The sequence below is a fragment of the Antechinus flavipes genome, chromosome 3 (assembly GCF_016432865.1).
Source record: "Antechinus flavipes isolate AdamAnt ecotype Samford, QLD, Australia chromosome 3, AdamAnt_v2, whole genome shotgun sequence".
Lineage (NCBI taxonomy): Eukaryota > Metazoa > Chordata > Mammalia > Dasyuromorphia > Dasyuridae > Antechinus > Antechinus flavipes.
In genome coordinates, this window is record NC_067400.1 from 520,754,805 (window position 1) to 520,768,526 (window position 13,722).

General features: G+C 33.1%; 1 protein-coding gene across 1 annotated transcript in view; it reads right to left on the reverse strand.

Annotated features, from left to right (window-relative positions):
* The window catches only part of PPME1 (protein phosphatase methylesterase 1), a 64,557-nt gene that overhangs the window by 19,919 nt on the left and 30,916 nt on the right, over window positions 1-13,722 (reverse strand). The window contains exons 6-9 of the mRNA XM_051987123.1: window positions 13,138-13,292; window positions 12,666-12,756; window positions 11,537-11,602; window positions 2,912-3,035 (exon numbers count right to left, since the gene is read on the reverse strand). Coding sequence (XP_051843083.1) covers window positions 2,912-3,035; window positions 11,537-11,602; window positions 12,666-12,756; window positions 13,138-13,292 — 436 coding nt within the window. The remainder of the gene's footprint in view (window positions 1-2,911; window positions 3,036-11,536; window positions 11,603-12,665; window positions 12,757-13,137; window positions 13,293-13,722) is intronic.

Here is a 13,722-nt window from a genome sequence, read left to right on the forward strand (position 1 = left end):
AATCACTAAAGTGATTTTTCTAGCACAAGTCTAACCATGTCATCTCTATTCCCCAATCATTAAAGAACAGTGGCTTCCAATTGTCTCCAGCATCAAATCAATTTTCTGTTTGGCATTTAAAATCCTTCATAACCTATCTACCTTCCTCTCTCCCTTTTAGGTCTTCTTAAATCGTACTCCCTGATATGTATTCTTGAATCCAGTGACATTGACCTCTTAGTATTTAGTAATAATAATTCACATTTTAAGTGAGTAGAACGAAAAAAACACTGTACATAGTAACAACAACATTATGTGATGATCAACTTTGATACGCTTAGCTTTTCTCAGCACTACAATGATCTAAGATAGCGCCAAAAGATTCATGATGGAAAATACTATCCACATTCAAAAAAAAAGAACTAGTGGATCTGAATGCAGATTGAAATGCATTATTTTCATTTTCTTCCCCTTTCCATGGGGGAGAAACCTTTCTCATGGTTTATTCTAATTGTTCTTTCACAACACAAATAATGTGGAAATATGCTTAATATGATTATACATTTATAACCTATATCAGAATGCTTACCATCTTGGGAAAGGGGAAGAGTGAGGGAAGGAGAAAAAATTTGGAATTAAAATCTTATGAAAGTGATTGTTGAAAACTGTCTTTACATATAATTGGAAAAAATAAAATACTATTAAATGGAAATAATCAATCTAGTATTAGAGTAGAAAGATCAATGTGAATGGAAAAAATGCAGGAATCATTCATGGACTGGGGCTTTGAAGTAAAAATAGGATTTGACTGGATAAAGAAGAAAGGGGAGAGAATTATAGTTGGGGAGGAGAATGAAGAGAAGGATGAGTATAAGGAATAGCTAAGAGATCAGTAGAAATTTTCTATTTGAGAAGTCAGATAATTCTAGTGTTTGACAATCCTTTGATTCTACAAAGTATATAGATCCTTTCTAAGGTGTTTGTGCTTAAACACAAATTCCCTTTTGAAGAGTGAGTAACTAGTGGTAGTGTGACAGATAGGAAAGATTTCTGGAGAAAGGAGAGATTCCATTTCTAATGTTGCCTCTGACATGTAAAATATATGAACTTGTGCGAATTACTTCACCTCTCTGAATATAGGATTCCTTGTATATTTAGAAGGATGATAATGTCTGTAGTAAAGTGGTTTTGACAACCAAATGAAATAAATATGTATAAATTTCTATATAAATAATTCTTATTATTAATAGGCAGGCAGTCTTATCTCTGATAGATAATAATAATGATTATGAAAAGAACTTAATGCTCCAGGCAACTCACTATTAGTGACTAAGAAGGTACTAATCTACATTGTTATACAGAATTTTTTCATTGCAAGTTGTTATAGGAATGAAATTACAGATTCAGCAAAAAAAATTTATTAATATTGACCCAATTATACATTTGCATCACAAATTGCATCTAAACTTGTGAATCTGCTAAATATTAATTTCCTCAATTCTCCTATTTCTTGATTTTCATTGATGACAATGAACACAGTTGACTCAGCCTCCCTCCTGCACAGCTTGTACTTTTTAGGTTTTCTCCTATTTGTTCTCCTCAGTCTCTTTTACTAAATTATCAACCATCCTCCTTTTTCCCCTGACAAACATTGGTTTTCCAAGGCTCTTTTTCTAGCACTCTTGACTCTTCTCTCTCTACGCTCTCTCTGTAACTTCATAAGCGTTTACAGATTTATATACAGATGATTCCCAGATCTGAAACCAGCCCAAGTTTCTCTACTCAACTCCATTTCTTTTTTTTTTTTTTTTTAACAAAAGGTAGGCAAAATGAAGGGAGACAATACAAACCAGGAATAGTAAATATGAAAGAGTTGGGAGAACATAGTTAGAAAAAAGAAGAGACAAGTTCCCTGGGAGAACTCACAATTAACCAAAAGGAAATATTCCAGAAGATGGGAGAAAGCCATTGACTGGCAGATTAGACTAACCAGAGTTAGCTAGAGAATGGCACTATTAGAATGAAGGCACTTTGAGGGAGAGAAAAAGATTACTTCATAGTGGGTTTAGATTTTTTTTTTCTTTTGCTGAGGCAATTGGGATTAAGAGACTTGCCCAGGGCCACACAGCTAGGAAGTATTACTGTCTGAGACTAGATTTGAACTCAGGTCCTCCTGCCTTTAGGGCCGGTGCTCTGTTTATTTTGTCATCTAGTTGCCCCAGTGGATTTAGTTCTGAAGAGAACTCAAGGTGTTCAAAACAAAACTCACTACCTTCCCCCACCAAATCCATTGAGGTAATACTTCTTTCAGAGTTTTCTATTTCTGATCAAAGTACTACATTTTTTCCAGTCACTCAGGTTTGCAACCACAGAGTAATACTGGTTCTTTCCTTATCCTCTTCCCTCATATCCAATCAGTTGGCAAGTCTCATTACCTCTATATTCACATATCAGCCTCCTTCTTTCTACTGTCATGGTTTTTATCATTTCTGGCCTGGACTACTGCAACAACCTTTTAACTGGACTCACTGCCTCTAGTTTTTCTTTTCAATGTGTCCTCTCAAAGCTCTCAAAATAATAATAATAAAGTACTATTTACCCAAGTCACTCTGTTTTGATGTCTTCCTATGATTACTAGAATAAAATAAAACTCCTGAACTTTTAGCACCTATAACAATCTGGCTATAATTAACCTTTCCAGAAAGGTTATAGCTCCTTTATTCTACTTTTGATTTCCTAACTTAGTATTCAATCTTTCATCTTTATGTTTTTATAATATTCCATGCCTAGAATGTAGCCCTTCCTGTATGATCATGGCATTGTTTTGAATCTGTTTCCTTATTTGGGAAGGAGGATAATCTTTATATTATTAACTTCACATGTGTGTTATGAAATAATGAATGCAAAAAGATGCATAAATGTAAACAATTACCTCAGTATCATCTTCCTTCTTCCTTTTGTTAACAGATTCACTTCCTTCTTCATCTTCCTCTTCTTCCTCTATGATCCCTTCCACTACAGTTTTAGAGACTTCAGGACTCAGAGCCCCTTCACATCTAAGTTTAAAAAAAAAAAAAGTGGCAAATCACACACAACACTTCACTTTATTTTCATGGTATTCAATATTTTTTATATTTTAATTAAAATATTTATTATGCTTAACAATATACCAAGGAGAAAGAGAAAAAGATAAGAAGTGATAAATATAAAAAATTAGTGAAACTTTTCAAAGACCAGCTTTTTAACATAAATAAATATGTGATGGATTTTTTTCCTTATTCCTTAGTATACTGGATACTAAGTATACTTAGTTACTTAGAAACAGAAAATTAAAACACTTAAGGGGATTGGGAAGAGGTTGAAGTAATAAGCTATGGAGATGGAAAAATTGGCACTTCCAGTGAGAACTTGATTCAAATCCTGTCACTAATGCTAATTAACTATGACACAATAGCTAAGTTATATCTTCTTTCCTCTCTTATGGGAAGGCAAAAGTCCTCCCCAATTTGTGCTTCTCAAAAGGGCAGCTAATAAAAGACAACATCTTATTTTCAAGGAATGCTTATGATGTATGTATAACTCTTTGAAAAAAGGAAGGTACCATGGGAACACTAGCATTCCTATTATTACCAATAATAAGGACTTAGAAATGGTTTCCTGTCATAAAGACAAAAAGAAAACAGATTCTTTAGACAAGAGATAAAGGTAGGTAGGGACTCAGAGGCATAAAGTAAAGCTCTATTCAAAGAAGTAAACTGCTGTTAATCTACACTAAAAAATAAGTACAGATTTTAACACTCTCTTGCATTAGTTTTTAGAGACCAATTTTGATCCCATTAGGCTAAAGAGAAAAAAATGGAAAACATAAAAGTATAAAACACAATTTACTTTTTAAGCTTCTAGTGAACTGGGGTCATTAAAAAAAGCAAATGAGCTCCTGTTGCTTTTTAAAAAATATTATGATTATATTTATTTCAATCAGCAAAAATCTGCTGTATATTTCTATCCTAAACACTCTCCCCTTCAACCCACCACACTGAGAAAGAAGAAAAACAAAACTCATTACAAGCATATATTAACAACAATATCAAAAACAAAACAACAAAAAAATTTCCACGTTGGCCAGATATTAAAAATCTTTGCCTCATTTTATAGTGGGAGGTGGCTAGCATATTTCATCATTGGTCCTCTGGAATCATGGTTGATCATTTTGCTGATAAGAGTTTCTAATCTTTCAAAGTTGGTTTTCTTCTCCCATACTGTTGTTATTGCATAAATTGTTGTTTTGTTTTTGTCTTTCCAGGTTTCTCTTGAAATCATTCCCTTCATTATTCTTTTTTTCAAACAGCACAATAATATTCCTTCACATTTATATAACATAACTTGTTTAGCCTTTCACCAATTTAGATGAACGAGGGGAGTACCTGAAATATCAGATCATTAAGATAAAAATCTCAGGATTCGGCTGTGTTAACTATTTTCTGTCTGGATTGGTTCCTGATGACATCTTTAGAAATAGTGTGATACAGTGCAGAGTTGCCAAACTTAAGGCCTACAGGCAAAGTACCCAGCAAATTAAGATTACAATGTAATAGGGAAACATTTAATGAAATAAAGTAAAAATGTAATACAACATAGATAATGTTAATTTGAGGTTTTCTCAGTCAAAAATCCATTTCTCTTTTCAGATTGACACTGCTGATATAGAAGAAAGACTACTATATTTAGTAATGGAAGCCCTAGATTCAAGTTCCAGTTCTACTACTTACTTTTACTGGCAAGTCAATTCATCTGTTTGTGTTTATTTGCTTATTTGTAAGAACAGCATAATAATCCTTAAACTATCTAACAGAATTCTTTGGAAAAAGTATTTTCTAACTTATGAAGTGCTACAGAAATAAGAACTACTACTATAACTATAAAATTTAAGAAATTGTCATCCAAGTTGTTAATTTCTCTTTTTGCTTTGGTCCAGATTCCTGATATCATGGTATAAGGAACTCTTAAGAAAAATCTTTCTACCAATATTAATCAACAAGTAACTGTTGTGTAATTAATAGTTACAGAGACTTCTCTGGGGGACTGAAGAGCATTTGTCAGGATGTGTCAAAGGCAGAATTCTACTACAAATCTTTTTGCCTCCGATGGTTCAATATTCTATAGCAAACTGTCTCCCTACAACATTGCAGAAGGAAGCAAAAATCATCTTAAAAATATTCACTATTGAAACTTGTAAAATTAATCCCCATTCAAATATCCCTTTTGGTTAACACACTAACATCTATTCTGATCCACTCTGATAATATCTTTATAGGTGAGTCTTTGGCTTTTTAAGGAAGCACTTCAAAAAGGAATGATTTAAATATCAAAGCATTAAGAATTTCAATAAATTAATGAAACCCCGAAGTATTTTTGTGACAATGATTGTTTTTTATCATTCTGCAAGAAAATCAGACATCAAGTAAAAAAGACAAGTCTTTCCTGTGTTGCTATATGATTTGGGAGACATAATGCCAAAAATGTTAAAACAATCTATTCTATGATCAGAAGAGAAGGAAAGATACTTTTAATTAATCTTAAAAAATTAGAAGTTTCCCTTGAGTTCACCTTTGATCAAGTTAAAACAAGAATCCTTTGAGGGAGTCATCAAAGAGGGATAGAATGGTTTTAGGAAAATCATTTTTGATGATGTAATGACATTTTGAATTACTATTTTTATGAGATAATAATCAGATCTAATCCTTGAAAAAAAAATCTATGCTTTGTTCATTCTTAGAATTACCACTTATTTATACTTATCACTTAAATTCTATTAAAAAATAAAATAAATCTTTACTTTTCATTTTTCAAGATAGTCTCAACAGAACCTTTTTAACAAGGGGTTCATTTTTTTTTTATATTTTATTTTATTTTATAGTAACTTTATATTGACAGAATCTATGCCAGGGTAATTTTTTTACAACATTATCCCTTGCACTCGCTTCTGTTCCGATTTTTCCCCTCCCTTCCTCTACCCCCTCCCCTAGATGGCAAGCAGTCCTATATATGTTAGATATGTTGCAGTATATCCTAGATACAATATATGTTTGCAGAACCGAACAGTTCTCATGTTGCACAGGGAGAATTGGATTCAGAAGGTAAAAATAACCCGGGAAGAAAAACAAAAATGCAAATAGTTCACATTTGTTTCCCAGTGTTCTTTCTTTGGGTGTAGCTGCTTCTGTCCATCATTTATCAATTGAAACTCAGTTAGGTCTCTTTGTCAAAGAAATCCACTTCCATCAGAATACATCCTCATACAATATCGTTGTCGAAGTGTATAATGATCTCCTGGTTCTGCTCATTTCACTTAGCATCAGTTCATGTAAGTCTCTCCAAGTCTCTCTGTATTCATCCTGCTGGTCATTTCTTACAGAACAATAATATTCCATAACATTCATATACCACAATTTACCCAGCCATTCTCCAATTGATGGGCATCCATTCAATTTCCAGTTTCTAGCCACTACAAACAGGGCTGCTACAAACATTCTGGCACATACAGGTCCCTTTCCCTTCTTTAGTATTTCTTTGGGATATAAGCCCAATAAAAACACTGCTGGATCAAAGGGTATGCACAATTTGATAACTTTTTGGGCATAATTCCAGATTGCTCTCCAGAATGGTTGGATTCGTTCACAACTCCATCAACAATGCATCAGTGTCCCAGTTTTCCTGCATCCCCTCCAACATTCATCATTATTTTTTCCTGTCATCTTAGCCAATCTGACAGGTGTGTGGTGGTATCTCAGAATTGTCTAAATTTGCATTTCTTTGATCAATAGTGATTTGGAACACTCTTTCATATGAGTGGTAATAGTTTCAATTTCATCATCTGAAAATTGTCTGTTCATATCCTTTGACCATTTATCAATTGGAGAATGGCTTGAATTCTTATAAATTAGTCAGTTCTCTATATATTTTAGAAATGAGGCCTTTATCAGAACCTTTAACTGTGAAGATGTTTCCCCAGTTTGTTGCTTCCCTTCTAATCTTGTTTGCATTAGTTTTGTTTGTACAATGGCTTTTTAATTTGATATAATCAAAATTTTCTATTTTGTGATCAGTAATGTTCTCTAGTTCATCTTTGGTCACAAATTTCTTTCTCCTCCACAAGTCTGAGAGATAAACTATCCTATGTTCCTCTAATTTATTTATAATCTCGTTCTTTATGCCTAGGTCATGGACCCATTTTGATCTTATCTTGGTATATGGTGTTAACTGTGGGTCCTTGCCTAATTTCTGTCATACTAATTTCCAGTTATCCCAGCAGTTTTTATCAAATAATGAATTCTTATCCCAAAAGTTAGGATCTTTGGGTTTGTCAAACACTAGATTGCTATAGTTGACTATTCTGTCTTGTGAACCTAACCTTTTTCACTGATCAACTAATCTATTTCTTAGCCAATACCAAATGGTTTTGGTGACTGCTGCTTTATAATATAATTTTAGATCAGATACAGCTAGAGCACCTTCATTTGATTTTTTTTTCATTAATTCCCTTGAGATTCTCAACTTTTTATTGTTCCATATGAATTTTGTTGTTATTTTTTCTAGATCATTAAAATATTTTCTTGGAAGTCTGATTGGTATAGCACTAAATAAATAGATTAGTTTAGGGAGTATTGTCATCTTTATTATGTTCGCTCGGCCTATCCAAGAGCACTTAATATTTTTCCAATTATTTAAGTATGACTTTATTTGTGTGGAAACCTTTTTGTAATTTTGCTCATATAATTCCTGACTTTCCTTTGGTAGGTAGATTTCCAAATATTTTATGCTACCAACAGTTATTATGAATGGAATTTCTCTTTGTATCTCTTGCTGTTGGATTTTGTTGGTGATGTATAAAAATGCTGAGGATTTATGGGGATTTATTTTGTATCCTGCTACTTTGCTAAAATTATGAATTATTTCTAATAGCTTTTTAGCAGAATCTTTGGGATTCTCTAGGTATACCATCATATCATCTGCAAAGAGTGATAGTTTGGTTTCCTCATTGCCTACTCTAATTCCTTTAATCTCTTTCTCGACTCTTATTGCAGAGGCTAGTGTTTCTAATACAATAATGAATAATAATGGTGATAGTGGCAACCTTGCTTCACTCCAGATCTTACTGGGAAAGGTTCCAGTTTTTCCCCATTGCATATGATGCTTACTGACGGTTTTAAATATATGCTCCTGACTATTTTAAGGAAAAGTCCATTTATTCCTATACTCTCAAATGTTTTTATTAGGAATGGATGTTGGATTTTATCAAATGCTTTTTCTGCATCTATTGAGATGATCATATGGTTTTTGTTTGTTTGGTTATTGATATAGTCAATTATGCTAATAGTTTTCCTAATATTGAACCAGCCCTGCATTCCTGGTATAAATCCTACTTGGTCATAGTGTATTATCCTGGGGATGATTTTCTGTAATCTTTTTGCTAATATTTTATTTAAGATTTTAGCATCAATATTCATTAGGGAGATTGGTCTATAATTTTCTTTCTCTGTTTTCAACCCCTGGTTTAGGTATCAGTACCATGTCTGTGTCATAAAAGGAGTTTGGTAGGACTCCTTCAATCCCTATTTTTTCAAATAGTTTATTTAGCATTGGAGTTAATTGTTCTTTAAATGTTTGATAGAATTCACATGTAAATCCATCTGGTCCTGGGGATTTTTTCTTAGGGAGTTGGTTGATAGTTTGTTCTAGTTCTTTTTCTGAGATGGGATTGTTTAGGATATTTACTTCTTCCTCTGTTAGTTTGGGCAAGCTATATTTTTGGAGGTATTCTTCTATTTCATTTAAGTTGTCGAATTTATTGGCATAAAGATGGGCAAAGTAACTCCTAATTATTGATCTAATTTCCTCTTCGTTAGTGGCGAGTTCTCCCTTTTCATTTTTAAGACTAACAATTTGATTTTCCTCTTTCCTTTTTTTAATCAGATTTACTAAGGGTTTGTCTATTTTGTTGGTTTTTTCATAGAACCAACTCTTAGTTTTATTAATTAATTCAATAGTTTTTTACTTTCAATTTTATTGATCTCTCCTTTTATTTTTAAAATTTCAAGTTTAGTGTTTGACTGGGGGTTTTTAATTTGTTCCTTTTCCAGCATTTTTAGTTGCAAGCCCAATTCATTGACCTTCTCTTTCTCTATTTTATACAAATAGGCCTCTAAAGATATGAAATTTCAACAAGGGGTTCATTTTAAGTGCCCTTTTCCCATTACCACTTATCCCTGGAGAAAGAAGACCTGTACTTTTTTGATGTGAATTATTATTACCATAATGCCAGCCCATCATGTTAGCATGCACCATATAAGGTCCATGACCTCCTTTCTAATGATACCACTGCCTCAAATTCTTTTCCTGACAAAGGATTTCCATATAATAATAAACTAAGAAATTTGAGTCTCTCAAAAGAGAGACTGCAAAGATGAAAAAGGCTGCAAGGAGATAGGATCCAAATCTCCAAAATGATAAAAGTTATAGAGTGAACACAGGTTCACTCAACCAAATTCAGAATCCTAGAACTAGTCAATCTATTGCAGCAGAAACAAAATAGGATTATGATATTTATTGGTAAAAGAGACCTTTAATATTATCTAATTCAACTCCTTCATTTTAGAGAGAGTAGAAGAAACAGATTTGAAGGTAGTTTTAGGGCAAATTTTTAAAAACTCTACTTATAAAGGGATAAATATTTGAGACTCTTTATCCAAAGACTTTGGAAGAACATAGGTCCAAAAAAGATTTGCTAACGTATACAGGTTAAATCTACAATGTATAAACAATGTTGCTGAAACACATCCCTAACCTATGAGACTGTCTTACCAAGAAGTTACCAGACTCATTATCAACTATATATTGTTAACATCTTCAGAAACAAAAAATGGAATGAACCATAGGGACTGAATAGCATGAAGAATAAAACAAACAAAAAATGTGAACACACTCCAGTCTCCTAATCAGTTGTTTAGAAAATACCCAACACTTTTAAGTATGTGCTAAATCTCCCAATTTATATATATATATAGAGAGAGAGAGAGAGAGTCAATTATTATTTTTACTATGAAAATATCTAATCAGAGGAAGTAGACCTGTAATTTTAATTCTACTGGGCGCTCCTTGGGAAGAATAATTTCTACCAATGCAGGTCAACAACTTCTCAGTAAGTTCTAGTCTTAGAGAGTTGTCTAGAGAGAACACTCAGAGGTTAAGTGTCTTGTCCAAGGTCATACAACTAGTATGAGTCAGAGGCAGGACTTGAAAAAACTTTTACTTGGTTCAAGGCCAACTCTCTATCCAATACTCCATTATTGGCTCTTTTATAAACATTTTTAAAATAGTGATATAAGCACTTATGTAAATTCCAGACAATCAAGGAAGCATGTTACCTCCCCCTTACAAAGAAATGATGGACTCAAGATGGAGAAAAAGAGATATAGTTTTAGATGTGGTTTTTGTAGGAATCTGTTTTGCATTTCCATGCATATTTGTTAGTAAAGCTTTCCCCCTCCCATTGTTAGGGGGCAGAATTGGGAGGAAGAAGGAAGACAAGGAAGGAAGGTAGAGAGAGAGGGAGGGAGGGAAGAAGGAATTAGGGAAGGAATCAAGGAGAGAGGGAGGGATAGTGAAGTTATTTTTTTAAATACACATAAAAGAACAGAAGGAAGGCCAAAAGGAATCGTAAACATTAAACATTAAAACTCTCAAAGTTATGTGTGGAATTTATTATGCAAGGTGTTATAAAAGTATTAATAGAGTTTAACACCATTAAAGTCACACACACATAAAAAACAACATAAAGTCACATACTGTATATTATATTTACACACACACACACACACACAACACATAATATTTAAGTACAAATCATAAACGTTCCTGATTGCTTTTTACAACTAATATTTAATAACTAAATATTTAATTATTTTATTTATGTATTTAAAATACAACTTTTTAAAAAAATTATATTTTACAACATTAGAATTCAAAATAACTGAAATTTATATTGTACTTTGCAATTTACAAATTCCTTTACATACATCTTCTCATTTGGTCCTCATTAATAACCCTATTGGGCTGGTATTACGGATTGTATTACCGTAATTTTTTTGCAGTATTTTGCAGATAAGGAACTCAGATAGATACAGTAACTAAGCATGGTCACACAGCTAGCGTCCAAGGCAGGATGATAATGCTGTAAGCAAACAAGCATGATCAAACCTAGATATTTTTTACTTAAAGTTCATTTTTTACCTATGTTGTGCTTATCCCAATTTTAGATTATAAAAAAAGGATCAGCGAAGTAAAGCAATTTGCCTAAGTTCACACAGCAAGATCTGGACCTCAGGTTCCTTAAAATTTGTGACCTCTCCATTACATCACTGTCATTAGTTGGTAGTGTGTTATTCCTACATCAGTTTAAACCTTTGAGCTTTAATTTAGTTTAAAATTGAGAAGAAAAATGGCTAATTGGATGAGCTGACTTAAGTTTTAGCATCTGTTAGGGAAAAATAGGACCTACTGTTTGACTTGGCCAACCATTGAAACTCGGGCAGATTCCAGATTTCGTATCTGGCCACTCTTTACACTAGAAAAAAACAGAAGAGGAAAAAAATATATATTACTTAATAATTCACTCGGCCACTTAGTTCGAATGAGGTAACAGTAGTGATTTTTTCAGAGATTATTAGAGAATGAGATCTGCTCCCTTTACAGTTAGAAGCGGGTGTAAGCATGCATGTATAGCCACTTAAGGAAAAAAAAAAAATCAATGAAAAATATGACTAGTCTTCACAATATGAACATTATCGCAGAGAGGAGAGGAAGTTTTTGAAACATTCTGAACCCATTTTTGAATAATGGCTGGTATCTACCTATGTATTTCCCTAATTTGAATTTAAAGAGTAGTCACACTGACTGTTGGCCATGAATAACACCCAGAGAACGAGTAAAATGTCACATTCCTTTGTACTCTTGAGAAGTGACACATAGCTCATCAATCTAGACTGGAAATAATTAAGTGTCTGAAAGAACTAAACTGGCTCACTCTGGTATATTTGGTCTAAACATCAACATTCCCCATTATCAATAACTCATTCCCCCCCAAACATACCTACATATATGCATGTATGTTTTCTCACTAAGCTCAAATTTTTCCTAACTACTATTTCTATATTAAGCCCTACAGGTGGTACAAATGAAGGATGAACAGCCTCCAAGTCTATTTTCTTGAGTTAAGTTGCTTTGCCCTACATTCATTCCTTACTTTAACTTCTTTCAGAGTTGAATCTACTGTTCCTCTTGCCTTCTTCTTTCTATGGATTTGTAAAGCTTTTCATTATGTTAACATGAGAAATATACATAGGATAATCACATTTCTGACTATATCCAATTTGTGTTTAATACACATGAAGGATAATCTAAATGCTGAAACTGTTGTATAAATACTAAATTTCAAAGTTTCTAGCTTCTTATTATGAATGATCAAATTAAATGATTGTTCCTTACTGTGCCATCTATTGAGAAACAAAAACTGAATCGTTTGGAAATACAATTTGGAGTTTTAATTGTGGTGCTAACCACTGAGGTTGATAAGAAGAAATGTTTCCATTTAGGTGGGATTCTAAATAGAAACTCAAGTGGGCAATTACCTCCATTCTATGGCATTCTCCAGGGACTTGAAGGTTTTAGGGCGACCTCGTAAGAAATTCTGCATGCTGTTTAAAGCATCCATTGCTGTACCTACACGTTAAACCAAAATAATAACAAGCATTCTAAGATAATAATAATAAGTAACTCAGTTAATAACATTTTAAAGCACTGATAATAATTAACTCAGTTAAATCCTATGGATGGAAGCAAGCTTTTTGGAAAAAATCTGTACTCTGACAGATCTATGGAAATTTCCTGGGCTCCACATATTTTTGGAAGCATAGTAAGTATTTACATTTATACAACGCTTCAATGTTTGCAAAGCCATTTACTCATAACAACCTTTTAAGATAGGCATAACTGAGGAACATTTATAATAAATTACCAAATCAATACATTAAAATAGGTCTAACTACACTCACCCTCTAACTTCATATATGCCAAACGCCTATGAGCAACTTAACAACTTACCTTCAACAACATCAATCATGCAGAGACCCAGTAAACTTGGCACCAAATTAGATGCAGCTGTATGGACTGCAATGGCACCTCCCATGCTGTGGCCAATTAGCATGATAGGAGGAGGAAGATCTCCATACATAGCTTCAACAACATTCCCTACATCCCTGATGAAAAGAAAAATAGGTATTGAAAGAACAAAGAAAACTGAGAATTCTCTAAGTAATCATGTTAATTTCACTCCTCCTATTTCCCTCCTATTTAATATGTGATAACATACTTCTAGAAGTAACTATGAAGCTCTATTGACTTGTTCTGAATACATACCTTTACATAAGCTGTCAAACATGAGATTGAGGAGCAGCATGGGATTTAAGAAATTTGGGTTTGAATCTCATTGCAATTCACAAACACTAACAAATATTAAACACACTATAAGGAGCATTGTGATAGACACTGGAGAGAAATGAAAATTATTTAATACACATATAAGCACGTAAGAGAAGTACAAAGTATTACATGAAGTCTGACTGGGGATAGGGGAGGCCAAGCTGGGGGAAGACCACTAATTTTGTGTGAATTTTAGCAAATCTTACT